Here is a 25,637-nt window from a genome sequence, read left to right as displayed (position 1 = left end):
CACTGATCGGATTTGCACGAACAGTTCCTTCTTATCAGACGGGTCTGTTTCGGCCCAAAAGCCCACTTAACATTTAAAAAGCCTACATAGAGGACCAAGTCAATTACTTGAGGTTTAAGGTAAACCTTATGATGACAATATAAATGTCGGTAGAATAATTGAGTTATTAACTTTAACCAATCCCACATCGGAAAAATTTGAAGTTCTAAGCTAGTATATAATAAGGATGACTTCTAGCATTGGTTAACCAATTGGCTTTGAGGAGGAATAAGCTCATGCATCTTCCCATGGTTTCATAATCCTCGACCCAATAGGGTTCATTCTAACAAGTAATGGATACATATATGAACTAAGAATGATGAATCTCTAATGAGAAATCGTCTTCGAAGGGAAGAAACATGAGCCAAATCCAATTGGTTTTTTATTTTTTGCTATCTGTATGAATGATAAGCGCCCATAAATTCTCTGAATTAAGGAACATGAGGGAAAGTGTTAGATGTATCTGTTCGACCTAAATTTTCTTTTGTAAGAGTAGCTGTTCGTTCTTTTTTTTCCAAGGATGTGTGTCCATTGTAACCATTAAAGATGAGATTTTGAGATTCACATGGTAATGTGTCTCCACTGTAACCATTGTACCCATTTAGGATGAGATAAAATGAAGTCTGGATAAGAGGAGATGAGATTTTTAAGACCAACATGAAACTAATGATGAGAAAAGGAAAAGGCTGAACAAGGTAGTGAGAAAAGTATCTCCATCTTGCGTCGGCTGTTCCTTGTCGAGTACAGCCAACTTTAGGTTTAAGCCATGTGAAACATAATCATAAATTTGATCCAACAAAATGGAGAAACTCTGAATGAAAAAGGAGGAACCAAAAACTTTCACAAGAAACAGAAAAAAACTAAGATCTATACTTAAAGAAGAAAAAGAGACAACATTGTTTCAAACCAAACATTGGCCAACTTTACATATAAAAACCCGGAAAACTTGATGTAAAGTTAACTGACACGTCGCATATAGAGGTTCAAAAAGTCTAAATAAATATAACAAATATTTCATCAAAAAATTTAAGAAAATAAGATTCTTTTACTAAGAACATTAAAACAAATCACCAATGACTCTTCTCAGCTCTCGTTTGATCATTCCTACCGATGCAACTGCAGCTCCACGAAACTGCATATATAAACCCAAAAACGTTATGGTGAGAGATAAAAAAAAACTGAAATATGTCTCTTCCAAACATCAAGAACATTGGTCTTTCAAAAGTAACTTACCTTGGCCTTGAGATTCAATGTGAGAAACTTATTGAGTGTATGAGATCTAACAGAGAAAGCATCCATGTGAAGATTACTTAGAGTTTCCATGATGTCTGCAACTATGTAGTCTCTGTAAGAACATCTTACTTCAATCACAACTTCTGTTTCTTTGAGTTTAACTCTCAAATGTGTCTTATCTCTGAAAACAGTGACTTGTTCGGTTTCTCCTGAATTCTCATCGATCTTTGTGCTGTCATCGTAGTTCCCTGATGTCTCTTCAATCACCACGGAGTCGTTAAGGTTCTCCGTTGTCTTTCTTTGTCTTTCAACGAAATTAACTGATCCCATACAAGATTCTAGCTCTTCTACTCTTGCCTCCAGTTCTTGCAAGTACTTGATTGTGTTGTTCAGTATCGATTCTTTATCAACCTGCAAAAGGATTCCAAACAGAGTCTTTGTTTCTGAATTATAACAAAGCCTTTATTTAAGGATTTAGTGACAGAGTTATTACCTCGTTGACAGTTGGAACCATAGTTCTGAGTACACTGAACTTTTCATTCTCTTTTCTTCTATCTGAAGGATCATCTTGATTCATACCAGGTCTCTGCGGTGAGGACATTCTCTTTGTATGCATCAACGGTACATTGTACAGCATCTTCCGCAACACATTCTGTGATTGTGGCTGCAAGTCGTTTTGTTTTTGAACAACATCTGAGTTTGGCTGCTCACATTGCTTCCACCGTAGGAAACTTGAGCCAGAATCAGAAGAAGCAAGATTCGGTTGACGGCGATGGATCGTCTTATCGTTCGTACTCGATCTATCCATCGAGTAGTTGAGTACTGTTGAAATGGTTCTTTTGTAATGCAAGTCTTCATCAGAAATTTCTAATGGAATCTGATGTTTCTCTTCAAGCATCAAGTTTGCTTCACTGATCATAATCCCCATTTTCTTCTCATCATCATTGTTTTGGTGGACAGAGATTTCCAATAAGCAAGATTTGATGTGTTGAAGCAGACTATGATCTTCTGAAATCTTTCATTGTTCAAGAAAAGACAAAGCAAATTAGGGTATATAAATTTCTTGTGAAACAAGAAACCAAAGTAAAACCTTTTTTTAATATTGGAGAGATACCAATTCAGTGACGCCCAGCTCAATCACACCGCCCAAGTGAGGGAAACACACAACAGTCTGGAGAAGACCCAGAAAGGCATAAGAACACAATTACATATTAAATTATTTTAGATTGATGTATAGTGATGTCTAACAATTAGAGAACTAAACTTTCATTTCTAAGCAACCAGAACCCATTTAAAGAGAACACTATATATGGAACGTACGTACCTGAATCGATGCGCTCTAATGGAGAGAAGCCATATGAACAGTAATGAAAAGTAAAGCAGATCAAAAAGGATTTATAGTCAGATTCGATTGAGAAGATATCAAGATTCAAGAAGAATAAAAGTATAATATCCTACGAACTTACCCTTGCTAACAAAGAACGAGAGAATAGTTTGTTCTCAGCGTATTGAGCGTTGCAGAGCCATATGGTCTCACCCGTCGCTGAAGCTCTTCCAGGCAAACTAAGCGCACATAGACAACCAAAAAAAATGCCATGGAGATTAATTTATTACCCTAACTAGAGAAAAAAAAAATTAACACATAGTACAGGCTTCAAACGCTAAAAGGTAAAAGTGTAACAGTAAGGAATCCCAAAGGTTAATTTAGTGTATCATCATTCCACACTATTTACCTATTGGTTTTGAGATGTAAATCTAAGATTGGTATTAACCTCTTTTTATCCAAAGTGATGTTTCATCTTAAAATGAAACGACACTGCTCATTCCTTCTTTAATTTATTGCACATTGGTTTTTCTATATGAATAGTTCAAAAGAGCTATATCTTAATGTACTAATTCAGGGGAGAGAGAGAGAGAGAGAGAGAGAGAGAAAGAGAACAAACCATTGAGAAGGAGAGAAGACATAGGACATGGAGACTAAGTAGTACCACTCTTCATCAGAGAGATCATCTGGTGACAGCATCATACTTGTACTGTCACAACTATGATCGTCATCATGATCAGTATGCTCATCATGAGGAGTACTAACACTAGTACCACTGTCTCCTTCAAGCATAGACAAATAAAGTTTCCGAAGCTGTTTGCTTCTCTGCAACCCATGTTTATAGTGAGATTCGTAACTCTTCTTTCTCTTCTTCATATCTCCATTGTAACATCCTTCTCCCCACTCCAAAACCCTAAATTTAGAATAGATATAGTACTCATCATATGTAACCCGAGAATGAAAAAGAGGAAAAAGGGCAATACAAATATGAGATTAACAAGATCTGATATTTGTTTGTATATGAATATTAGATTATAGTATGTACTTACCCAGGTTGAGTAAGTGAAGACGACCAGAAGATTGCATAGTTCCATTGAACACTTCTTACAGCTAGAGCAAGTTGTTTTCTTAATAAGCTGTTTTGTCTCTTACTTCTTCCTCCTACTGCTTCTACACCACCATCAGCCATTGTCAAAGACATATGTAGATGTCGTGAAGAACTGAATTTAAAACTCCGGAACCAAAGTGATAATTAAAGAGGAGACAACGAAAAGGCAAAATTTATTAAAGAAGGCTGATATAGAAGCTTTCTTTTTTCTTTTCTCTCTCTTTTCTTTATTGCTTTCTCTTTCTCAGCTTGGTCCTGATGGGAAAGTCTTAAAGGAGTGTCTTTAAAGTTGAGTACTGTGTCTGAATGATGGGAGAGAGAGACAGAGTGTGTGTGGTTGACTTGGGTCATGATCTTGGTTTTTGGAGTGACTCATCTTAAATACACATATGGTAATAGTGTTGGATTCTATTTGGTGAAACCCAAGGTAATATTCTGTAAATAAAGTGATGCTGAAAAAAATGCCAAAAGAAAGATTCAATATGGGAAAAATGTCATAAAGATTCAATATGGGGGAAAGTTTCAAATTTAGGACGTTTTAATCACCAACTTTCAAGATGCCATTTTTAATCACAAATTTTTCGTTGATTTGGTCATAAAATAGCAAAGTTTTGTTGACCAAACCGTTTTAGGCACGTCGTTTATTAAATCATACGTAACACTTTTTGCCCAAAAAAAACTGTTACGTATGATTAATACTCTTAACAATATTTCATGTATATCGAAAGTGCAGTACGAAAAATGTTTGATATGATGAAAAATAAGAGATCCAGTCCATCGAAATTCAATCAAAAAACCTTTTTGGGTAAGTATTCTTTGTTAAACTTGTGTTGGTTTATCTAAAATAAGTAAAACCTAGTATGCCACATCACGTTTTGTATTTGTTTTTGCATGTTAATACACACGTCGGGGTTTTATCGTCTTACAATCATTTTATTAATTTTATTCATCTCGTTGTAAGGAAATGGAACGTATCAACATGTTTTAACAAACCAAAAAATGGAACTCTTGTCTGGCTCACATCAATGTAGATTTATATAACTCGATCTTAAATATAAGACAAACAGAATGTACTTAGACGTAGTTGCAAGAAAATGGAATATACTGTAGTTGGATATTGAAGATTCCAGTTTCTTTGATAGATAGTAGCATATAAATGCGCATTTCACCCGCATATATAATAGATTATACTATTAAGATGCAAAATAAAATAAATAAAATAAACAAACACACACTACTGTCAAGTTTGATAATCAATTGAGGGACATCAAATACCGATCGTTGGTTATTTTATACCTTCAAAGCACTATCTTGTCCGAAGTAAGTAAAAAAAGAAACAAGTGGCAGTAAAAAATAATAAAATTGATTGCAAGATCAGGAGAGAGGGGTAAGCTAAAATGAAGGCAAGAAACTCGTGAAAATAATAATTGATCCATCTCTATCCACGAAGCCCCCACACTTATTTAGTAACGCATACGCACCACTTGTTGCATGCTCATTTATTTCCATAACGACAAAACTTTGTGTATAAATTCTACTATAAATTATTTATGTTGACATAACTCACTTCAGTCACTATAGCCATATGTTTGTGTTTCATAGAAACACATATTTTAATTTTTAGATGCTCTAGCTAGTCCTTTTCTATTCTAAATATACCAACTTAGTAGTGATAGATTTTTAAAATAGTATACAACTCCTTCATATATATATATGTACACTGATTTTTACAACTATTAAAATCTTCTAACCAATGAGATCCTAAATGAAATTTGTATTCAAAATGGAAGTTACGACTTACGAGAGTATAGCCTAATAATAATGCAAGAAAACATAGTGAATTTCAAATTTAAAGCTTCAATGATTTTGTTACGACGCAGAGCATTAATTAGAGAGGCGACACAACTGACAAACATTTTCCACTACGATGCACGTCTTCAGATTAATAGTATTATACATCGTTGTTGATCCCTCCTCTCTATAAATATTTTTACAATATTATTAATAGGTTAGCCAAATTGTTTTAGAAATTATAAATTCATATACATTACACAAACACTCGTGCAAGTACAATCGAACAATTTAAAATACAATATAGTAACCGTTTTATTCACATTGGATGATAATAGAAAAATGTGGAGACTAATATAATGTAGATAACCTATCTCTACATAATATTTGTAGTAGCGCATTTTGAGCTTCGTCATACACAGACAGACCTGAGAGATAATGGCTTTATGGGCCCAATAGGTTTTTCAAAAAGCCCATTGATAAAGTTGCCAACGTGTCGGGTACTGCCACGTGGGTGATAAAAAAGTGGTAACTCTGTAGTGTACAGTGCACACTAATCAACGGATCTGAGTGAATCACTGAAACAAATTTTCAAAAATTGATTTGAACCAATGGTTCTTCTTGTTCACGTGGTTCAATGCCACGAAATCTCTGAATAATAGCAACACTTTTTTGTTGCTACGGAATTGAGATATTTTTTTTTGTTTGTTTTAGTAATAATGGCGATTAGGTTGAATCCTACTGTAATTCCAGTGAGCGTGAAGCTCGGAGCTCCGGCGGCGAGAGTATCGGCTCGGAGCTCTTTACCGTTTAGCGTCGGAGATTGGCGTGGTGTTTCTACATTTTCTGGTGCTAGATCGCCGTTGGTTTTTGCCAAGGTGAAACAGAGAGAAGAGAGTACTACTAATGAGGAGGAGGAGGATCCAGCTCCAATTGAAGATTCCGTTGAGGACAACGACTCTACTACTGATCAGCTCGTAAGTGCGTTTGATGAAGAAGTTGTGCAGTTCGAAGAGCGTGACTATTCCGGCACAGCTTATGTTCCCGTGTATGTTATGCTACCAGTGAGTCTTCTTCTTCTTCTTCTTCTTCTTCTTCTTCTTCTTCTTCTTCTTCTTCTTCTTCTTCTTCTTCTTGATTTTTTTGATTTGGTAGGCTAGAGATGTGTTGTTTGGTTGATTTGGCTGTTGTTGTATTAATATAGTTGGGAGTGATTGATATGAATTCGGAAGTAGTGGAACCGGAGGAGCTTTTGGATCAGTTAAGAACCTTAAAGTCGGTTAATGTTGATGGTGTTATGCTTGACTGTTGGTGGGGAATCGTGGAGGCTCATACACCACAGGTCTATAACTGGACTGGTTACAAGAAACTTTTTCAGATGATACGTGAGCTTGGACTTAAGATACAGGTATATCATTTTCTTTCATTAGGCCTTCACTGACTTTGTATATTCATGTTTTTGACTTAACTTGACTTCAGGTTGTTATGTCGTTCCACGAATGTGGAGGCAATGTTGGAGATGATGTGCATATACAAATCCCTGAGTGGGTTAGAGAAGTTGGACTAAGCAATCCTGACATATACTTCAGTGACAGAGAAGGCAGGCGTAACACTGAATGCCTTACTTGGGGAATTGATAAGCAACGGGTTTTAAGAGGAAGGACTGCTTTGGAGGTATAAGCTTTACTCTATGCCAATATGAATCTATATCAAGTTATCTCATGATCGAATTTTTAGTTCAGTGATCAATATATTTTCCCATTCAGAAGACCATATGAATCTTTGTTATGAATAATTTGTAGGTTTACTTTGATTACATGCGAAGCTTTCGGGTGGAATTTGATGAATTCTTTGAGGATAACATCATCTCTGAAATTGAAGTTGGACTAGGTCCATGTGGGGAGCTGAGGTATCCTTCATACCCTGCACAATTTGGGTGGAAATATCCTGGTATTGGTGAGTTCCAGGTAATTTTTTTTCATGGATTAGAAGCGTACAAAACTACTTTCTATCTTATATTGCTGTTTGGACTTAGTTTACTTACCGGTTTATATTCTCTTATGCGATGTCTCCTGTCTGAGCAGTGTTATGATAAATATTTGATGAAGAGCTTAGAGGAGGCTGCAGAGGTAAGAGGCCACAGCTTTTGGGGCAGAGGACCTGATAACACAGACACTTATAATTCTACACCACATGGGACTGGATTTTTCCGCGATGGAGGTGATTATGACAGCTACTATGGTAGATTCTTTCTTAATTGGTACTCAAGAGTTCTGATTGACCATGGTGATCGTGTTCTTGCAATGGCAAATTTGGCTTTCGAAGGAAATTGCATCGCTGCAAAGGTAAACAAAGCTCTATTGATGGGGCAAGTGAACTATATATTTCACCATATTTCTCTGGCTTGTGCTAATCAGACCATTTTGTCTTTCCATTTCTGGAAATCAGCTCTCAGGTATACACTGGTGGTATAAAACAGCTAGCCATGCTGCTGAACTCACTGCTGGCTTCTACAACTCCTCAAACCGTGATGGCTATGGTCCAATAGCTGCAATGTTCAAGAAACATGATGCTGCTCTCAACTTCACATGTGTGGAGTTACGAACACTTGATCAACATGAGGATTTTCCAGAGGCTCTGGCAGATCCAGAAGGTCTAGTTTGGCAGGTAAAAACTTCTTCAACTTATGCTTTAACTAGATATTCACCCGCGGTACACCGCGGGACTATTTTTTCATAAAAAAGATATAATTTGTTTTATATATTAACTATATATAACTAATATTTAATTTGTATTTTTTAAAATGTACAACCTTACAAATATATATATATATATATATATATATTAGTTAGTATAGAAATTAGAAAGTATTTTGTTTGAGGTTTATTGTTTTATATTATTGTATCAGTGTATAACATACAGTTAAATAAGTAGTGATTTATAGAATGAATATACTGTTTTTTTTTTTTTTTTGATTTACAGATAGTAGTATTTTATTATTTTAAATTGTTTAGATATATGTATAGGATAATTTTGTATTGTAGTTTTGTATGTTTTATATATAAAGAATCAATTAATTTTAGTATATACAGTTTTGTTGTGAAATGCAAATAAAAGTTGTTAACAGTTATTTGTTGGGATTGACATGAATTCCACATTGTTTTTTTTTTAATAACCTTTGGTTATTAAAATGGACCGAAGATGTGTATATATAATTTGTTTAGAAAATGTTCTTATGGAGAAAATATTGTTTTGTAAAATTAAAAACTTAATATTAATTAAATTTATTATAAACTTAATATTTAATGTTAAAGGGAGTGGTTCCTATTGTTTTGGAAATTTTATTAGGATGAAAAATTTGTTTCCAAAAATTAAAATTTAATATTAATAAGTTAAATGAAAAATAAATTAATAATTAATACTAATGGCATACTTGTAAATAGGTTTCAACTCCAGGATTTATTTGCTAAATGTCTCCAAAAATGTATATATAGAAGATTGGTTTAGGCCAAAATCTTAACTTGCCAATTTTGATTTCATGTTAATTTTCAGGTGCTGAATGCTGCTTGGGATGCTAGTATACCTGTTGCTAGTGAAAATGCTCTTCCTTGTTATGACAGAGAAGGTTACAACAAGATACTTGAAAACGCAAAGCCCCTTACCGATCCGGATGGTCGCCATTTATCTTGTTTCACTTACCTGAGGCTGAACCCAACTCTGATGGAGTCTCAAAACTTCAAAGAATTTGAGAGATTCCTCAAACGCATGCATGGTATAGCTTTTCGTTTCATATTTTCCTAGTGGATTTTAGTGTCTCCTCAAGGTTTTATAACCTGGTGTTACCTTCACTTGCAGGTGAAGCCGTTCCAGATCTTGGTGTAGCTCCAGGGACACAAGAGACCAAATCCGAGTGAATATATGTAGTCAATCATGCTAATAAAAACACTGGCACTAATAGATTAGTGCGTGGTTGTTAAACGAACGCTCATGGCTTGGCTTAGCAACTCAGCATCGCCCAGTTGGATGGAGTCAAAATCAAGATTACAGTTTGTAGCTACAAACAAGTGAGGTTGTCAAATGAACAGTGTATATAATATTACAATATAAGTGTTGTATCCATTGAGATTTCAGAAGAAATTGCTAGCAACAGCACAAAAAGAGCTTGAACAATGAAGAAAATTTTAATCTCTCAATAATAAATTTTCATCTACTTTGCTTATCTGGACTGAAACTATATCCTAGATTCTACATGTACACCTATAACAAGATATTTTCATGTTTCTTGACCACACAACAAAGCTGCAGATTCCGTTTTCTTGAAGATCATATGTCCACTGTCGTCATTTACAGGAAAACGGCAATCTATGAATTGATTCCATTTTCTTCTCACTCCTTTGAAAGACCACGGGGACGGGGATCCTTCCATGCCTGATCCTGCAGAGCTTTCTCCTTCTTCTGTATCATGGAATGTTCCATAAGACGGTGATGGAGACATGGGGATGTTCAGAGAAGTTGCCTTCATTATAGCTGCTCTGTATTCTTCGTCATGATCCTCAACAATCGATTTTTGGCGCACTATTTTCTGCTCCACTGGAATCTGCATAACTTGGTCCTCTTCCAGCATTAACTAAAAAACAAGTTAACCACACAGAAAGTGATTTGTCAGAGCTCAAGATCTCCCAAAGCTGAAACAGTCCTAAGAAGCAAACTACATTTCAAGGTACTCACATCGAGAGCTCTCTGAGATTCCCTTTCAATCCAAATGATAGCGTGATCCGCTGTTGCATTACAGGAGAGAACAATCTGCTCAAATCTCCCATCAACTGGGACAGCTGTTCTCACAAGAGGTGGATATCTTCCTAATCTGCACCAAGGGCATGGTTTTCACTTTAACTCGTCTTCTTGTTGAAGAAATGATTTTGAAGCACATAAGTATATAAATAAAAAATAAATTACCTCAAGGGCTTGCGCACAACGATGTGGTATAACCTACCAGGAGCATATAGACGCCTTGCATCTTTGAGTTTTTTCTCCTCGAATGTGAATGTATCTTTCAAACATGTGAGACACAACAAGCATGGCAAGCTGAAGGTTTAAGATGTAACAACAAGAGCATGAGACTTTTTCTTCTTCTTCTTCTAAACTTAGGCTAATAATAAATAGTTCTTGTAATTTAAATGTTATCCCTTACCAAATAATTGACTTGAAGACATTCTCTAGAGCTGTGGTAGTCCGAGGTAAGAAATCATCCTGGTTTATTCAGAGCAGCACGTAAAATGGATCAGAAGATGCACCTAAGCGAGAGTCGATGGAGGCCAATTTAGACAAGCATCATACCTGTAGAACAATAGAGTTTATGACATCTGCATATGTCACAGCTAGATGGAGAGACATACATCTTGGAGGAGCAATAGCAAAACATCTAATCCTCTTCCTCTCTATGTTCCCCAACCTATCCCGGTTCTGAATCACAAATAAGACAAGCAAAGACACAACCCCTGCACCTAGCGAATGCCCAACAAACGTCAACGAATAGCTCGGGTTTGCCTCGAGTAGCTCCCTTAAAACCACATGCTCCTCTTCGAAAACCCACATGGCAGCCTTTAACAACCCGTTATGCACATAACCTCCTTCAAACTTGGTCTGTCCAAGTTTGTTATCAAGCAGAACAGCATAATCACACTCTTTAGCCAAATTAAGCCCTCTAATGGCCAAGACGACATCGCCGTTGTCATGATCCAAGTAGATCATGTAAGGGGTCACACGGCCTTGAGTCTGATCATAGTCTTTCTTGAGAATAACATGATACGGGTCAATCCCATAACCACCAGGAGGTGCCCACATAGGGTCATGAAGATCCTCCTCATAAACGGCTAAGATCAAACGGCAGATCCTAGGGATAGGCTCAAACTCATCTGATGTAGCTAATCCCCAATTCTCACTCTCGTGACCTGCTGTGTACAAACATTTCTTCCACAACCAATGGGCACAACCCAAGCAATATACACATTCAAGTACAGGAACACAACACAGTATCGACATGAAAACCTATGAAGCAAGCAAGCATTATATACTGAATTGGAAACTTTTTTCCAGCAGAACCAACTGACACGGGATTAGTCAGTGTGGATCAAGGGGTTCTAAGAAAAAAGACAGAATCATAAGCTGGTCGGATCAAACTGAGTTCCAAGATTTGAGTCCCAAACCATCACGAACAACTGTAAAAAAAGAAGTTTTTTTTTTTTAATTAACAATAAATCATATCTTTTGGCGCTGAAGAAGACACGAGTCTAAGAGAGAAGACAAGTTGGATTTGTTTTATCAACGACAAGTTCAAAGTCAAAAACACAGTTCGTAAGACGAAAACGATGAAAGAGTGGTTGTGAGAAGAATCTACTCACCATAGATGCTCGAAAGATTCCTCGAGACCAGCGGAGAAAGAAAGTGGACAGACCAGACAGACGTGCTCTTTCGTCTTCGGAAAGTTTCGTGTCGGATCGGATCGGATCGGACCTGGGCTAAGCGAGAGAGACAGCGTATGTGGTCCCTCAAAGTAATTGGGCTTTTAGATGTAGGCCCATTAAATTTGTCATTACTCTTTGCTTTGCTTTGGGACATGATTAACACGTTTCTCCAATTAATTGGTTGGAAAAAATCAAATTCGAAATTATTGCGGTGTCTACAGACTCTATCGTACACCGTACCGTACAGGATAATTTTTGTTTTTCTTGTTTGGTCAGAGCAGAGATTGGTTGAACGATTTGACTTCACCGGCCATTCACACTTCATCATGAACACTGAATCAGGTATTCCGATAACTTTTCCGTTGTTCTATCGCCGGAGAAATCAAAATGACCGATGTTGAACTCAACGATTCTGAATGACTTTTTTTTATTATGGTTGATTGCTCTGGTGTTTGTAGTTGTCGAGTTCCTTGGGAATGTGTCCTTGTTGCAGCGGCTACCTAGTTCTTCTCTGAAGCGAATCGCCCAAGTCGTTGTGTTCAAGCGTTACGGTCAGTGATCTCTCCATGATTCTGGGATCGTTATTTTGTTCTCATCCCGTAGTCAGTTTGATTTGGGAACTTCGTTATGCACTAATCAGTGATTCTTAGAGAGACAGAGATTATTGTGTGTTTTTCCACAATGTGATCTTCTTTTTCATATGTGTTTCACAGTCACAGACAGAGGTGATTATGTAGTTCGTGAAAATCAAGATGTGGATGGAGTTTACTTTCTCTTGGAAGGACAGGTGCGTCGTGTTAAGTTACTTGTGTGTTATTAGTAAGGCTACTGCAAGGGGTTATTTAACTATTTTTGACTTCTTTTGTTTTCAGGCTCAGGTTCTGATATCAGCCGGAGAAGAGTTCCTTTTGAAACGATTTGATTTCTTTGGCCATGGTGAGAAGATGGTTCTTACAACTTCAGTTTCATGTTTTTTTTTGTGAAAACTTTGGTTAGGTAATTGGGTTGGATTTAATTGATTCTTATATAGGTATTTTTGGGGATGTTTACCCAGCAGATGTTGTTGCTCGGTCAGAGGTGTTTGCTTACAGTTATCTCTTCTTTTCTTAGGCTGCCTTTTGGTTTCCTTGAGCTCATGGTATGCTAACGGTACTATCATACTGAGTACTGTTTTTACATCTCTTCTTGTAGCTTACCTGCTTACTGTTGATGTCTGATCATCTTGCTTTGCTTGAGACAAAGTATGTCTGGGATTCAGATAAGGAACTGGAGTCGCCCTGTCTTGTGGAACATATATTGTATCTGGAACCACTAGATGTGCGAATCTCCCCCCTCGACTGCCCTTCATTTTGTTCCATCTCAGTTCGTATGAATAGTATTCTAGCCATTAGCATTTATCATTCTGTGGAATCAGAATTATAGCATTTTTCCTTTCACATTTTCTACAAATTTATGTTCACCTCATACAATACATACTACTTTTAGCTTTATAACATTCTTTCTCTGCCAGTAAAATTGAGGAATCTCTTCTTTTTTTTGTACTTCTTTCTTGTAGTTGAATGTATTCCGGGGGTTCACTCCACCCAATGCTCCAACCTATGGAAAGGTTTATGGAGGGCAGTTAGTTGGACAGGTATGAGATTTTCTTATCTAATGCTACATCATGTATTTATTAACCCTCCTCATCATCCATTTGCATATATAGCTTGTTATAACACACAATGAAAATAACTAGTAATTACTGTGACACAACTACCTTCGCTTCGCAGGCACTTGCCGCAGCATCGAAAACTGTTGAAACTATGAAGATAGTCCATAATTTTCATTCCTATTTCCTTCGTGTTGGAGATATAGATAGTAAGATCATAGGTTTAATGTGCTTTTCCAAGCAAGCAATTTCTTTTCCTCCTACCTAAAAATCATGCCTGCTGTTTTCTCCCGATTTCTCTGGACCTCACGCATCTGTTACACTTAGCAAAGTATCATAGTTTGCTATTATTGCAGTTCCCATCATATTTGAAGTTAACCGCTTACGTGACGGCAACAACTTTTCCACCAGAAGAGTAGATGCTAGACAGAAAGGAAAAACCATATTCACCTTGTTCGCGTCATTTCAGGTTTCATGTTATATTCCAGAAATATTTTATTATGAATCTCCATGCTTCTCTTGCTATTTCATTATGAGCGAATATCCTTTCACGCTTTCACGTTTTTTTGTGTGGTTTTGCAGAGAAAGCAACAAGGTTTTATTCACCAGGAGTCAACCATGCCTCATACACCAGCTCCTGAAACGGTAAATCAATTCTCCTACTTTGAGGTTTATTATTGTGATAATTTCCATTTTCATCCCTATCTACTGCAGCTTCTACCAAGGGAGGAGATACTTGAACGGCTTGTAACTGACCCTCTGCTACCTAGGTAAGTGGAAGTATTTTGCCAGACCAATTATTCCAAGAGCTCAGAGTCACACACTTCGCAATTGTTTCTTCATTTCAGGGATTACCGAGACGAAGTTGCAACCGAAATTAATGTTCCATTCCCTATAGATATTCGATTTTGTGAGCCAAAGGATTCTACTAAACAGACGAAGTCTTCTCCAAGGTTAACCTAGTTGTCTAACTCCTGAATAAATCAATTTTGTTGTTTACTACTTTTAGAGCGTATTTCACATTGTCACTCTTAAACATAAATACTAAATGTTTACGTGGGTACTAATAAAAACTAAACATTTCTTTCCTAAAATCATCTTGCAGGCTGAAATATTGGTTTAGAGCAAAGGGAAAACTTTCTGATGATGATCAAGCTTTGCACAGGTGAGCAACTCTACTTCAGTGGTGTTAAGCTGAAAGCCGCCTAAAAACTCTGTACCTATCAATATGACCTAAACGATTTAAATTACAATGTTCACCTTTTAACATTCTAAGGAGTTCACCGATCAGTGATATTTAAGTATCACCGGCTATTATAGTGGAAACAAATCCAGATTATCTTAACATTGACAATTAGAGGGGGGTGTTTGGTAATGTGTATATCTCTTGCTGACTTTCTGATTGTTATACAGATGTGTGGTTGCGTATGCTTCAGATTTGATATTTGCCTCTATCAGTTTAAACCCTCACCGCAGAGAGGGCATGAGTGTAGCTGCTCTTAGCCTGGACCACTCGTAAGCTTTTTCTTTTCTTATAGCGAACTGTGAGTTTGTACTATTCTCATAACATATGTCCAAACCGCGTAATTTATATATGTACAACGCAGGGGCACACATAAATACATACCTGCTCTATCGGCTAAAATCTAGATTTTTCCATCTCCAAAAACAATGCCTCAAGTAATTGTTTCTTACTTTCCTTATGTCCGTTTGCAGGATGTGGTTCCACCGATCGATAAGAGCTGATGATTGGTTGCTGTTTGTGGTAAGGAAAGCTCATGTTTTTCTTTTTTTTTTTCTGCAGAATACGAGAAGTTTCTCTTTAAGAAGAAAAAGTTATTACTGATAGAAATCCAAATGTTTGTTTAGGCAAACTGAAACTCAAAATTGCCCTGAAAACTACTTTGCGCAACTTTGAGTTGTTTTGGAGAGCCATAAACCGTTATATTAATATGGTGCGTCTTTAATCTGAAGACACCTATAGATTAGAACAACTTGCTTGTTTAGCTGATATTTGTCAAGTATATAGATTTTACCACTTAGGGATTTTTTATCTTTGTGTTTATATGTACATGTTAAAAGAAGTAGTAAACCACAAGTTTTTAGTGTTATTGTGAAAGGTCTGACTGAATCCTTTAGAAATGAAAACTCTGAGAAAGAAAAATATACTTACAACATTTCCCTTATGCAGATGGTGAGCCCAACCGTGTTTGATAGCCGTGGTTTTGCCACTGGCAAAATGTTCAACAGAAAGGGAGAGGTACGTTGTTGCAAGGAGAATCTAATGTAGTTTTCAAGCTCCCATGAAGCATCAAATATATTATATAAAGTAGAATACAAAAATTCTGCACAATTTTTTTTTTTTTCCAAGTGGTAAAGAGGTACACATATGTATAGACTATAGTTTGAGAATTTGTGTGCAGCTGGTGGCATCTTTGACACAAGAAGCTTTGGTAAAAGAAGCTGTGAATATTAAGCCCTCCTTCGGGGCCAAGCTCTGAACTCATATAAGATTTGATAATGAGAGACGGATTGCTGCATCTGTTTTTCACATCAAGGTCACATTATCTGCATATGGTTTTCGATTTTCACAATTATTTATACACAAGTTTTGTTTGTAACTGTTTCAAAACAATACAGTGAAAATTCATTTTTGGGATATGAACTTATTAATAAAAGTTGTTTTAAAGTGAGGAATCTACGACGTCGTATTACTGGAGAAACCTCTTATAACGTTATTATGACAGTCCAAAGACAGTAAGACACGCTCCTCAATTTTGAAAAAAGCAAAAAAAAAAAAAAAAACGCTGTGTTGTTTCTTCTTCTCTTTCTCACTCGCTCTACTGAACCTTGAGTTATCGCCGGAGAATCGCAAATCTCAACGGGATATTCAAAGTTGATGGAATCCATGGCTCCAGATACCGAACTTGACATCGATGAAGGAGATCTGGAGAATTTGGAGTCAGAAGTGAAGCAGATGGCCAAGAAGATCTCTGAGTACAGACAAACCCTACCGGACCTTCTCCGGAACACCCTCGATTCTGCGCTTTCGTCTCTCGTACCCGTAATTCCCAACGTCGATTCCGGTTCTATCGCAGGCAGGTTCCTTCTTTCTTTTGTTGGGTTTATCAATTTGGACTAATTACGCTTTCTTTCTTTCTTTCTGGTAGAGTAATTTATATAAGCAGGTCGAAATTTAGGGCTTTTACTTGAAAATTGTGTATGTTTTGGGTTCATGAGATAAAATCTGAGTTGGGCACGTTTTGGGTTCTGGTTCACCTTTTTGATTAATGTGTTTAGCTTCTGCAGCTCAAAACGGATAGTTATTTATGATTTTGCCTGCATTATGACTGTGTTTGTTGTTACATTGTCATGTATCAAATTGGAAGAATGGTTTATGTAAGCTCAAAATGTAAATTCTTTGCAGCAGAGTCAAGTGTGAGAGTAATTAAATACTAAACCATCTCGTTTACCTAAAAGCTAGAGTCTTTATCTCGTTTACCTAAAAGGTAGAATGTTTGCAGCAGAGTCAAGTGTGAGAGTAATCTTTGCAGAACTTGGTTTGTAAAGTTCTTACCTAAAAGCTAGAGTCTTTATCTCGTTTTCGTCTTCTGCTATGTTCCCATTGTGTGTAGTTCATAAGAAACTTTGTTTTGAAAAGCTCGTGATGCTATATTCCCGTTGTGTACTTCATAACAAAATCTTTTTTGAAGAACTTGTGAAGGGTTCACAGTATTGTAGAGAAACATAAGAGCTTGCAGTGATGTGATTCTTGTCATCTTCTTCTCTTATTTGTATGCTATATTAACATAAAATTACTGTAGTTCATTAAGAGACTTTGTTTGAGAAGGGTTCATAGTATTGTAGAGAAACACAAGAGCCTGCACTGATCCTCGTCTTCTTCCTCTCTTACCAGTATGCTAAATCAACCAATCAATGGTGTTTCTCTTTTTTTTTTTTTTCTATATGCAGAAACACAAGCATCTGTGGTGGTGGGAACTGAAGAGCAAGACTCTAGAGAGAAAATGATTCGGCTAAAGGAAATAATGTCAAGGAACGCTGCAAATATACCCAAAGCTGTAAAGAGAATCCGAGATTGTATAGAGCGTATCGACAAACTCGATTCATTGGACGTTACCACCATTCACCCCGCTTTCAGAAGGCGAAAGAATTAACTGACTGGTAGATCTATTTCTCCTTGAGGTTTAGGCTCTCCCTTAGTACTTTTTCTTACGAAAGATATCCTGCTGATATGTTAATACGTAAATCTAGATTGATTTGACACGTACATTGGTTACTGACTGTTCGGTTGAAACAACATGATCTTTGATTGTGCAAGTACTATGGAGGAGAGATTAAGACTTGTCACTGGAAAAAAAAAAAACTAAAAAGTCAAAGTAAAGGGTTACACTTTAGTTGATCACAAAAGTAGATTGACATTTCTAGCTACACACATATTCATTTAGCATTGTCAGATCGTTCTTTCTCAGATGGCTCTCCCTTTGATCCAAAGATGAATTGCTTCATAGAATCTTGTGCTGATAATATCTTCCTTTTGATCTGTAAAATACATCAATTTTAATTAAGCATGTCAAGATTCAAATGGCTGACAAAAACCCATTTTCAAGAAGAGAACATATGATAAGCTTCTATGATCATGTAACATAACCCACCAAAAATAAGTTCATCCCGAATCATACATCCAATTAGAATGATGGATCAAGCAAGTGTTTCCACAACATTCAGAATCACCAAAAATCTCAATTAGAAAAGCACACCCCAATTCAAGCTTCTGATTCCAGCTCATGTATATAAAACAAGTAACACAGAAGCGAGTTCTCATCTAGATTTGCAATTATACAAAATAAACCATTTAGGTAAGCATCTCAAGACTAAAAATGGCTGAGAAAACTCATCACGTTCGTGAACAAATCATATGGACACACACAGAGATAGCTTCATATAACATAATCCCCAACAACAATAACTGATTCCGAACCATATAAAGAAATGAATCAAGCAAGTGATTCAACATTCGGATCACCAAAATCTCAGCCCGAAAGAAAGCTCATCATCAAGACTAATCTACTAAAGAAGGAACGAAACCACTAATCGCTCATCGAAAGAGGTAGCAGAAACGAGTTCTCATCCAGATTTTCATTGAAACGAAATCTAATTCGCAGAAAGAGAGACTTAAAATTATTTCTAAGTAAAAATGGGGGAAACTCACGGGATCAAGAACGTTTGGTTCGGGACCGTAATCGCCAGTTAAGAGGAAGTAGGAAGCTACAGCAGTCGCCACCATCGTCGTTCTTTTCACGACCTTATCGGTTTGAGGATTCATCTCCGATTGTCGCTTGTTTGACCAGAAAGAGAATGACAGTTTCGGTGCCGTTTTTATCTTTCGCACAGAGACTGCAATACATGTTTTCTCCACTTGAAAACGACAGAGCGTAAGACTAAATTAAGCTCAAACGACACATCAATCCCCAGAGTCCATCCTGATACTTATTTAAAGTATCCGGCCCATTTCTATCAATTTTCTTATCTAATTTAGGCCCATCTAACAAGCACATAAAACTACTTGCCGTTTTAATGTTCAACACAGAGACTTCATTACGTGTGTGTTCTAAGCAACCATCTGTGAAGGAACAATGTAAGTGCTTATATTATTAACCCCTTAACCATTGGTTAATAATATAAGCACTTAAATTGGTACTTAAAAGCCGTTTTAATGACCTCTTGATGAAAAGATTGGCGTGTCTTTTGAAACATACACAACATAACATGAGATCGTACGAATGCAAGCCTTAAAATAACATAACCATTGTCATATCTCGATTCAATCTATTTTAAACAAATGTACCGAAAAGAAAGAAAAAAAACCATAACAAAACCAAGCAGTAAGGGTTTTTGATTTGCTAATAAAAGTGAAAGAATAAAATCATCTATTATTAAACCTTACACATACACCAATTAACGTAACCAAAAGGGACGAAGACCGGATTTAAGATCTGATTTTTTGGGAACGATCCTCACAGAGAAATTGACGATCCCGTTACGTTTCCCATAATCGTCCCACAGTCTATAACTCAGACAGTGCAAAAAACCTTCAGGCGCATACTCTCCCGTAAAATCCTTAACCGGAACACGTGCCGTTCCCACGCGCTTATCCTCCCCTGAACTCCGGCACGAAACCTCCACGTACATGACCGTCGGTAATTCTTTCCCCGATGGAAACTCCGTCTCTAGTTTGTCCTCCCACATCGGATAATCCCCACCGGTCTCGTCCACACTCGTTCTCATCGGATGTTTCCAATAGTTCCCTGCCATGCCGAAAGCAACGACGGCGTTCTTTTTCACCGGTCTTCTATTGTAGACGAGATCCTCCGCCGATATTCCTGTGATTTGTATTTTACGACTCATTGTGATATTATGGTTTTTTTTCTTTTCTTTTCTTCACGAGTAACTTGTATTTATCTATGTAACATATATATAGGGGTCTTTATTTATAAAGGGCTTTTTTATTTACATTTTACTTTATTGTTTTTAAGTGAAGATTAGGAAACTAGGAAGGTGATGAGAAATTACGTTCATAGAAGAGGAGAAGCTTCCTTCTGTCTTCCTAATTTTAATATCGGAAACAGAATTAAAATGAAAGTTTAATGAGTTATTATTAAACTTGATAATTCTTACTACCAAAGCTAAAAAGAAATTTTTTTTATAATAAAAAGCAACATATATCTCACATGAAGTCAAAATCTAAACGCCTCTCCAAGGGTTTTGAGCCAGAGCAAGTGTTACGTTTCGCAAGTCTGTACTTGGAGAAAGGAGAAGTTGAGTGTTCTTCCTCACTTGACATGTGACTTCCACCATCTATTTGAAACGGCGTGTTCAGCTCGTTTTGTCTGTGCCGTTTCAAAGCTGGTGAGCTTCTTTTGGAGATAATGGAGGGTGTGTTGAAAGTACTCGCAGCCATTCTCAGTCTCTTTTTGATCTCCTTCACTTCTTGTATGCACTCATTATCGTTGCTGCTCTGTGGAGTTTCTTGAGTACTCTCTGAAACTTCGTTTACATAAATATAGTACAACTTGTTAACATGTGATGATCAAACTGTGAAAGGTGTCCAATCATATATATATACATATTTCACCCTTACCATTGAGGCTTGACCAGTCAGATTCTACTGATGATGAGATTGATTCATCTCCTCTAAGAGAGCTTGTGGAGGAAGGAGTACTCCTCCAATTCGTGGGTCCTAATGTTAACTCCAAGGAATCCTTTAGAGGACTCTTTACTGCAGCTTCCTCGATTTGTAATGTTTTTTGATTAAAAAAGTTGTATTCAAAACAAGAAGGTCTAGAACCAGAGGAGAGGTTACTAGGAAACTGCTCCAGTCTCTTCTTAACTGAGCAATTCCAGTGGTTCTTAATATTGTTCTCCGTCCTGTGAGTTTCCATGACCAAAGATTTTAGAGAGAACTAAAAAAGCAAACCAGCCTCACTATCTCTTCATCTAAAACCTGACAAGGTTGATCAGTATTATTCTAAGTTATAATCATGACAAACCTTCCGGGCAGGAGCTTGGCAATCTATGCCCACTTATTGCTGTGTTCTCTTTGTGATTGAACGAGAATGAGTTCCTCTTCTCTAGTCCACGCAGTTTTTATAATAGTCGGATTCAAATGATTATGCCACCTAAAATACATAACAAAAAAAATTAATATAACCAGCTTTATGGGAAAAAATGTGATGCATGGAAACCAAATGCGAAAAGAAAAACAATATAAAAGACCTTTCACGACATTGCTTGCCGATGCGACCAGAGAGTTGCTTTGAAATTTTCGACCATTGAGGCCTATCATTCTTCATATGATCCTTAACCAATTTACTTAAGAGGTCATCTTCCTGTTTATATACAGCAAGAGATATGACCACTTAGTACTAATGAAACAACGTAGGTATAGCTAGCATATATCAATAAGGGAAACCAAAAATTACATCTTTTGTCCAATGTCCTTTGTAGAGGTTTGGATCAAGAACCTTTAGCCAACGGTGCTGACACTGGACTTCGCTCCTCTTGTCCTTCAATCCAGGAACAAGCTCAACTAAACAAAGAGACCAAGAGTTACAATTTTGTTTTTAGAGTATAACAGTGATGATGCCCAAACCATTCAAAAAATGTATATATCAATTACCAATATTTTTCCAGCTGGTATGCCGCCCTTTGTACATCTGCACAGCATTCGTCAAAAGTTCGTCCTGTAGATGATGGAAAGAATAATTCAATCACACAAAAACATGAACACTTGCAAAAGAGCTACATACCTCTTCAGAAGTCCATCCTCCTTTAGTTGATCTTCTCGTAGGACCACTCACTCTTTTGCATCTTTTACCACAAAAGAAATCCATCATAATTAAGTAGCCACAGTATATTATACAATTCAAAAACGAACAAAATTAAAACATATACCCTAGAGAAAAGTCAATTGCAAGGGTAGGAGTAACTTGGGTGGCGGCACTGATATCAGACTCGGATTCTGATCGATTCAAATCATTAGATTCTGTCGTCATAGTTCCTCAACAATTTTGTAAAACCCTAATCAAACGACACACGAAATAACGAGAAAAATATGGAAGAAAACGATATGATGAGTGTACAACTACATATCTTAACTAAAAAAACTATAACAGGAACAGAGAGAGATTCAACAGGAGAAAGGAAATGAAACTGTGAAGATATCACAAAGAAGAATCAAAATCGTAGAAAGAGGAGAGACTCTTTTAGGATTTGTCGTCCTTCCGTTCCGTAACGGCTACCCAAATCTTTTTTTTCCCCTTTTTCTTCTCTCTCTTTATATCTTTTCATTTCGTAAAATAATAACCGATCCTTTTTTTTTTCCTTCCAATAATCTTTTTTTACTCATTTTTTTTTCAATACTCTTTTTCTTACCTTATTATTTTTTTTAACGGCAAATCAGTTATACTCTTTTCTTACCTTAATGTATCGATTTTTATGGTTTTTTTCTTTTCTTTTTAAAAATCAAATTTATATTTTCAACAACAAATTAATACTATTTAGATCAAACGGAATAGATTCCCAAAATATTCAAAAATATCTCTCTGGTAAAAGTAAATCTAAACTGAATTATCACAACGGAAAATTAAAAATTTACATTCTGAGCTTAAAAAGTTAATAAAAAAATAATGAGAAGTCTAAAAAGAAATATTAGAGACAAGTAGTGCAATCGTTATGCATACTTTACTTTACACGTTGAAGACAACTGATCAATTTTTTTTTTCCATTCTAAAATGGAGCCACAATTATCTCCCTCGAACAAGCATGTGATTTTTCCTGATATGGGAATAAACATTATATTTGTAAAGAAATCATAATTTGGATCTTCAAAATATGCATACATACCAATGGCGAAAATTAGATTTCTAATGCTTCTCCAATAGTTCATCCAATTTAATGATGAAACTTTTTAGTCCAAGCTTTCCCAATAATAGTTAATGGTGACCACATTTGAAGAAAAGATCTCTTTGTTCCTAACTTTTGTTTATTCAATAATGAACTTTCATTTGAGTTTTATTGAAATTTTAGATAGTTTTTAAGGGTTTTTGAAGAAATTACCAAAAAAAATTTTTTGAATCTAATGTTAAATTATATTTAAAAGAAAAATAAACTTTGTTACATTGTTAATACAAAACTGTTTTTAAAAACTTGAAAACAAATCAGCTTGAGTTGAGTCTTGCCGCAAACCATAGTTGGATGCGTGAATCTCCTCCATCTGCTAGTGTGCTTAAACGGTTACGCACATTCTTGTCTATGATCTTCACCAATTTTTCAGTTGTTGACGGTTGTTCTCCTTGGCGTCTAAGAAATTACCAATTACTCAGATCTTTTAGAGTACTTTCTCTTATTATTGAAATCCTCCAGAGAATACAAGTTAAACCATCGGGAAAACATACCCCCAAATGAACAAAGACTAAAAGTAAGAGTATGTAAAGTTGTAAACATTAACACACAGTAAATCCCTAAAGTATCTCTTATCCATTAAATCAATTTAAATTATCAAAATAAGATAAGGGATATTTGAAATTTATTTAATAAGTTAAGAAATTCTATTAGTAAAAACTGAGCATTTTTATTGGCTAAACAAACACAAACAAAAACAGTTCTCTGAACTCTGAAGTGTTTGTTGAAAACAACTAGTTCTGGACGGCTCGACGACAAGTACGGACGTTGTGGCCAAGGTAGTGGCATCTACTGCACCTACGAATCCTTATTCCCGCATAAGGGTTCTGCAATGCATAAGATATTCTTATTATATATATATATATATATATATATATATATATATAAATGTCAAATGCACACCACCAGCTTCATCTGGGGGTGCATGATATTTCTCCCAATTGAACTATAAATATAAATTGACAATAAGTAGAACATTGAGAATATGAAGTGTGTGATGGGAGAAAGACATGACTTACAATCTTGTGGATGATTGGATAAGGGCAAGTAACGCAGTTATGTCCAATCTCTTTGCACCTTGAACACACTTGCAACTTCTCTTCCTCGGCTGTTTCTCTGTTGAGCCAGACTTCGTTCTTCACGTAATCATGTGACTTGTAGATGTATTGAAAAAGTAATTTATTTATATACATGAATAAGTTCATCAACCAATGAGAAAGAAGGTTTAGTGTATGTTTTTACGTACCTGATCCGCCATTTTACGGAAGTGTCTGTAGAATGATGTTTTCGAGTAAAACTTTTGTCTTGTTCTTACATTCAAATAGTACTGTAGATAAACGGAAACTCAAAAGGTAAGAGATTTTAGTTTGAAACCATAAATTTGACAAAGACGGCACAAAGAATCAAAGATGAACGATAACAGTTTGTGTACAAGAATCTAAAGTTAGATACTTCGATGTTTCTGTTAAAATAGTTTGAATGATAAATAAGAATCTAATAGCTAGTCATCAACACGAATCCAACTTAATTCAAAGCAACGTCATCTTGTATATGCCTTTGCTGGTATCTCTTCAATGAACTGTACTAACATCTCAAAGCATGATACATTAAGACTTAATTAAGAGCTTCACTTAACTCAGTACTAGCCATCAGGTATATGAGCCATGTCAGTATAATAATAAAAAACACGAACCCCTTTAATTAGCCTCAATAGAAGGGTTTTAACAGCAAAAGACCTCTAACTCTCTACTTCAAAGTTTAGCAAGTACATTAATATATATGGATTGCATCAAAAGTCCATGAAAAGGGTAACCAATGATGCACACGAATATTAACTCAAAATCAGGATTCTCTCTATTCATTAGTTTAATGGTTTTCTTAGTAGCAAATGGTCACAGAAGTGAATATATATAAATACGAAATCAAAATATATAAGCAGCTTTGATTCTTCTAATTGAATTGAATAATAAATCTTACGAATTCCAAAATGTTACAAAACTCACAATATACATGTACATATATACTCATGCATCTTAGCATAAATCATACGTTTTAGCTTTAATTTTAGATCCGTAACCTTGTANGTCATTTTTTTTTTTTTTTTTTTTTTTTTTTCAAAACTGTGAATTTCATTAAACATAAATTTTACTGAAGCTACAATATCCGTTTATCAAAATCATCCCTTGTCCCAAAAAAATAAAAAACAAGAAAGGATAGTAGCGAAAAAAATAACGGAAGTCCTAGGCATACTTAAGCCAAACGAGAAGAAGGTCTTTGAAGTTTTTCCTCTTCTACTTAGCTAAGATGGTGTCCCTGATTTGTCGATCCAACCCCTTGAAAATGGTCCTTGCGTCTGCGGAGATGCTGTTGTGGTACCTGTTGTTTCCCTCGAACCAGATGGCATAGAGGGTGGCTTGTGCTGTGAGTCGGCGTAAGTGTCTTGGTGTAGTCTTGTCCTTGAGGTCCAACCAGGCTGAGAATGCATCCCATGTGTGGAAAGAAAAGGGCCTATATCCAAGTCGTCGTGTTATCATCATCCATAGATCCTCA

At 36.2% G+C, this 25,637-nt stretch overlaps 8 protein-coding genes across 12 annotated transcripts; 3 read left to right on the top strand and 5 right to left on the bottom strand.

Moving 5' to 3' along the window:
• LOC104737730 (transcription factor MYC1) lies at positions 992 to 4,036 on the bottom strand. Its single transcript, XM_010457979.2, has 8 exons — positions 3,646 to 4,036; positions 3,216 to 3,509; positions 2,739 to 2,835; positions 2,597 to 2,611; positions 2,387 to 2,443; positions 1,766 to 2,287; positions 1,273 to 1,683; positions 992 to 1,171 (listed from the first exon to the last, which is right to left on the bottom strand). The coding sequence occupies exons 1-8, from the start codon at positions 3,795 to 3,797 to the stop codon at positions 1,097 to 1,099; spliced, it is 1,623 nt and encodes a 540-aa protein (XP_010456281.1). The 5' UTR covers positions 3,798 to 4,036; the 3' UTR covers positions 992 to 1,096.
• On the top strand, positions 6,083 to 9,714 carry LOC104737728 (beta-amylase 2, chloroplastic). The gene is made up of 8 exons (XM_010457977.1): positions 6,083 to 6,559; positions 6,700 to 6,903; positions 6,975 to 7,169; positions 7,298 to 7,462; positions 7,580 to 7,840; positions 7,944 to 8,162; positions 9,048 to 9,267; positions 9,351 to 9,714. Exons 1-8 carry the CDS (start codon positions 6,215 to 6,217, stop codon positions 9,407 to 9,409), a joined length of 1,668 nt encoding a protein of 555 aa, XP_010456279.1. The 5' UTR covers positions 6,083 to 6,214; the 3' UTR covers positions 9,410 to 9,714.
• LOC104737729 lies at positions 9,566 to 12,007 on the bottom strand. The gene is made up of 6 exons (XM_010457978.1): positions 11,897 to 12,007; positions 10,833 to 11,713; positions 10,687 to 10,745; positions 10,452 to 10,580; positions 10,224 to 10,359; positions 9,566 to 10,122 (listed from the first exon to the last, which is right to left on the bottom strand). Exons 2-6 carry the CDS (start codon positions 11,535 to 11,537, stop codon positions 9,769 to 9,771), a joined length of 1,383 nt encoding a protein of 460 aa, XP_010456280.1. The 5' UTR covers positions 11,538 to 11,713; positions 11,897 to 12,007; the 3' UTR covers positions 9,566 to 9,768.
• LOC104737727 (acyl-CoA thioesterase 2-like) lies at positions 12,190 to 16,266 on the top strand. Of its 4 annotated transcripts, none has more exons than XM_010457973.2 (17): positions 12,190 to 12,301; positions 12,418 to 12,510; positions 12,679 to 12,746; positions 12,832 to 12,895; positions 12,990 to 13,036; positions 13,151 to 13,276; positions 13,515 to 13,592; positions 13,729 to 13,816; positions 13,964 to 14,076; positions 14,190 to 14,252; positions 14,322 to 14,377; positions 14,456 to 14,560; positions 14,713 to 14,772; positions 15,021 to 15,122; positions 15,324 to 15,372; positions 15,799 to 15,867; positions 16,031 to 16,266. In XM_010457973.2, exons 1-17 carry the CDS (start codon positions 12,286 to 12,288, stop codon positions 16,106 to 16,108), a joined length of 1,275 nt encoding a protein of 424 aa, XP_010456275.1. In that variant the 5' UTR covers positions 12,190 to 12,285; the 3' UTR covers positions 16,109 to 16,266. The 4 variants fall into 4 exon arrangements, with proteins under 4 accessions (XP_010456275.1, XP_010456274.1, XP_010456277.1 ...); XM_010457972.2 differs by having other exon boundaries at positions 12,673 to 12,746; XM_010457975.2 differs by lacking the exon at positions 13,729 to 13,816 and having other exon boundaries at positions 12,673 to 12,746; positions 13,151 to 13,325.
• On the top strand, positions 16,377 to 17,991 carry LOC104737725. Its single transcript, XM_010457971.2, has 2 exons — positions 16,377 to 16,705; positions 17,580 to 17,991. The coding sequence occupies exons 1-2, from the start codon at positions 16,507 to 16,509 to the stop codon at positions 17,780 to 17,782; spliced, it is 402 nt and encodes a 133-aa protein (XP_010456273.1). The 5' UTR covers positions 16,377 to 16,506; the 3' UTR covers positions 17,783 to 17,991.
• Positions 17,917 to 19,035, bottom strand: LOC104737726. Its single transcript, XM_019234992.1, has 2 exons — positions 18,838 to 19,035; positions 17,917 to 18,167 (listed from the first exon to the last, which is right to left on the bottom strand). The coding sequence occupies exons 1-2, from the start codon at positions 18,949 to 18,951 to the stop codon at positions 18,066 to 18,068; spliced, it is 216 nt and encodes a 71-aa protein (XP_019090537.1). The 5' UTR covers positions 18,952 to 19,035; the 3' UTR covers positions 17,917 to 18,065.
• LOC109128413 (BON1-associated protein 2-like) lies at positions 19,584 to 20,033 on the bottom strand. The gene has a single exon (XM_019234641.1). The coding sequence runs from the start codon at positions 20,031 to 20,033 to the stop codon at positions 19,584 to 19,586; it is 450 nt and encodes a 149-aa protein (XP_019090186.1).
• On the bottom strand, positions 20,325 to 22,417 carry LOC104737723 (myb-related protein 3R-1-like). Of its 2 annotated transcripts, none has more exons than XM_019234991.1 (8): positions 22,080 to 22,417; positions 21,935 to 21,995; positions 21,805 to 21,841; positions 21,608 to 21,714; positions 21,402 to 21,514; positions 21,176 to 21,304; positions 20,767 to 21,053; positions 20,325 to 20,672 (listed from the first exon to the last, which is right to left on the bottom strand). In XM_019234991.1, the coding sequence occupies exons 1-6, from the start codon at positions 22,178 to 22,180 to the stop codon at positions 21,199 to 21,201; spliced, it is 525 nt and encodes a 174-aa protein (XP_019090536.1). In that variant the 5' UTR covers positions 22,181 to 22,417; the 3' UTR covers positions 20,325 to 20,672; positions 20,767 to 21,053; positions 21,176 to 21,198. The 2 variants fall into 2 exon arrangements, with proteins under 2 accessions (XP_019090536.1, XP_019090535.1); XM_019234990.1 differs by having other exon boundaries at positions 21,805 to 21,868; positions 22,080 to 22,410.

Source organism: Camelina sativa, chromosome 13 (genome assembly GCF_000633955.1).
Source record: "Camelina sativa cultivar DH55 chromosome 13, Cs, whole genome shotgun sequence".
In the NCBI taxonomy this organism is placed as follows: domain Eukaryota; kingdom Viridiplantae; phylum Streptophyta; class Magnoliopsida; order Brassicales; family Brassicaceae; genus Camelina; species Camelina sativa.
Note: the sequence above shows the minus strand (reverse complement) of the source record. Positions and strands in the feature narration are given on the sequence as shown.

Excerpts from the sequence above, each read along its gene's own strand:
- LOC104737730 (XM_010457979.2), bottom strand. The coding sequence starts at position 3,797 with ATGTCTTTGACAATGGCTGATGGTGGTGTAGAAGCAGTAGGAGGAAGA. Across the intron at positions 3,510-3,645 it reads TCTTCACTTACTCAACCTGG|GGTTTTGGAGTGGGGAGAAG; the intron begins GTAAGTACATAC and ends TTCTAAATTTAG. Across the intron at positions 1,684-1,765 it reads TGGTTCCAACTGTCAACGAG|GTTGATAAAGAATCGATACT; the intron begins GTAATAACTCTG and ends ATCCTTTTGCAG.
- LOC104737728 (XM_010457977.1), top strand. The coding sequence starts at position 6,215 with ATGGCGATTAGGTTGAATCCTACTGTAATTCCAGTGAGCGTGAAGCTC. Across the intron at positions 6,560-6,699 it reads CCGTGTATGTTATGCTACCA|TTGGGAGTGATTGATATGAA; the intron begins GTGAGTCTTCTT and ends GTATTAATATAG. Across the intron at positions 7,463-7,579 it reads CTGGTATTGGTGAGTTCCAG|TGTTATGATAAATATTTGAT; the intron begins GTAATTTTTTTT and ends CTGTCTGAGCAG.
- LOC104737729 (XM_010457978.1), bottom strand. The coding sequence starts at position 11,537 with ATGTCGATACTGTGTTGTGTTCCTGTACTTGAATGTGTATATTGCTTG. Across the intron at positions 10,581-10,686 it reads GTCTTCAAGTCAATTATTTG|CTTGCCATGCTTGTTGTGTC; the intron begins GTAAGGGATAAC and ends TTAAACCTTCAG. Across the intron at positions 10,123-10,223 it reads AATCTCAGAGAGCTCTCGAT|TTAATGCTGGAAGAGGACCA; the intron begins GTGAGTACCTTG and ends CTTGTTTTTTAG.
- LOC104737727 (XM_010457972.2), top strand. Across the intron at positions 13,037-13,150 it reads ATGTTGTTGCTCGGTCAGAG|CTTACCTGCTTACTGTTGAT; the intron begins GTGTTTGCTTAC and ends CTCTTCTTGTAG. Across the intron at positions 15,868-16,030 it reads TGTTCAACAGAAAGGGAGAG|CTGGTGGCATCTTTGACACA; the intron begins GTACGTTGTTGC and ends ATTTGTGTGCAG.
- LOC104737725 (XM_010457971.2), top strand. The coding sequence starts at position 16,507 with ATGGAATCCATGGCTCCAGATACCGAACTTGACATCGATGAAGGAGAT. Across the intron at positions 16,706-17,579 it reads CGATTCCGGTTCTATCGCAG|AAACACAAGCATCTGTGGTG; the intron begins GCAGGTTCCTTC and ends TTCTATATGCAG.
- LOC104737726 (XM_019234992.1), bottom strand. The coding sequence starts at position 18,951 with ATGAATCCTCAAACCGATAAGGTCGTGAAAAGAACGACGATGGTGGCG. Across the intron at positions 18,168-18,837 it reads AACCAAACGTTCTTGATCCC|ATCAAAAGGAAGATATTATC; the intron begins GTGAGTTTCCCC and ends TGTATTTTACAG.
- LOC109128413 (XM_019234641.1), bottom strand. The coding sequence starts at position 20,033 with ATGAGTCGTAAAATACAAATCACAGGAATATCGGCGGAGGATCTCGTC.
- LOC104737723 (XM_019234990.1), bottom strand. The coding sequence starts at position 22,180 with ATGACGACAGAATCTAATGATTTGAATCGATCAGAATCCGAGTCTGAT. Across the intron at positions 21,996-22,079 it reads GCAATTGACTTTTCTCTAGG|ATGCAAAAGAGTGAGTGGTC; the intron begins GTATATGTTTTA and ends TTGTGGTAAAAG. Across the intron at positions 21,869-21,934 it reads GAGGATGGACTTCTGAAGAG|GACGAACTTTTGACGAATGC; the intron begins GTATGTAGCTCT and ends CATCATCTACAG.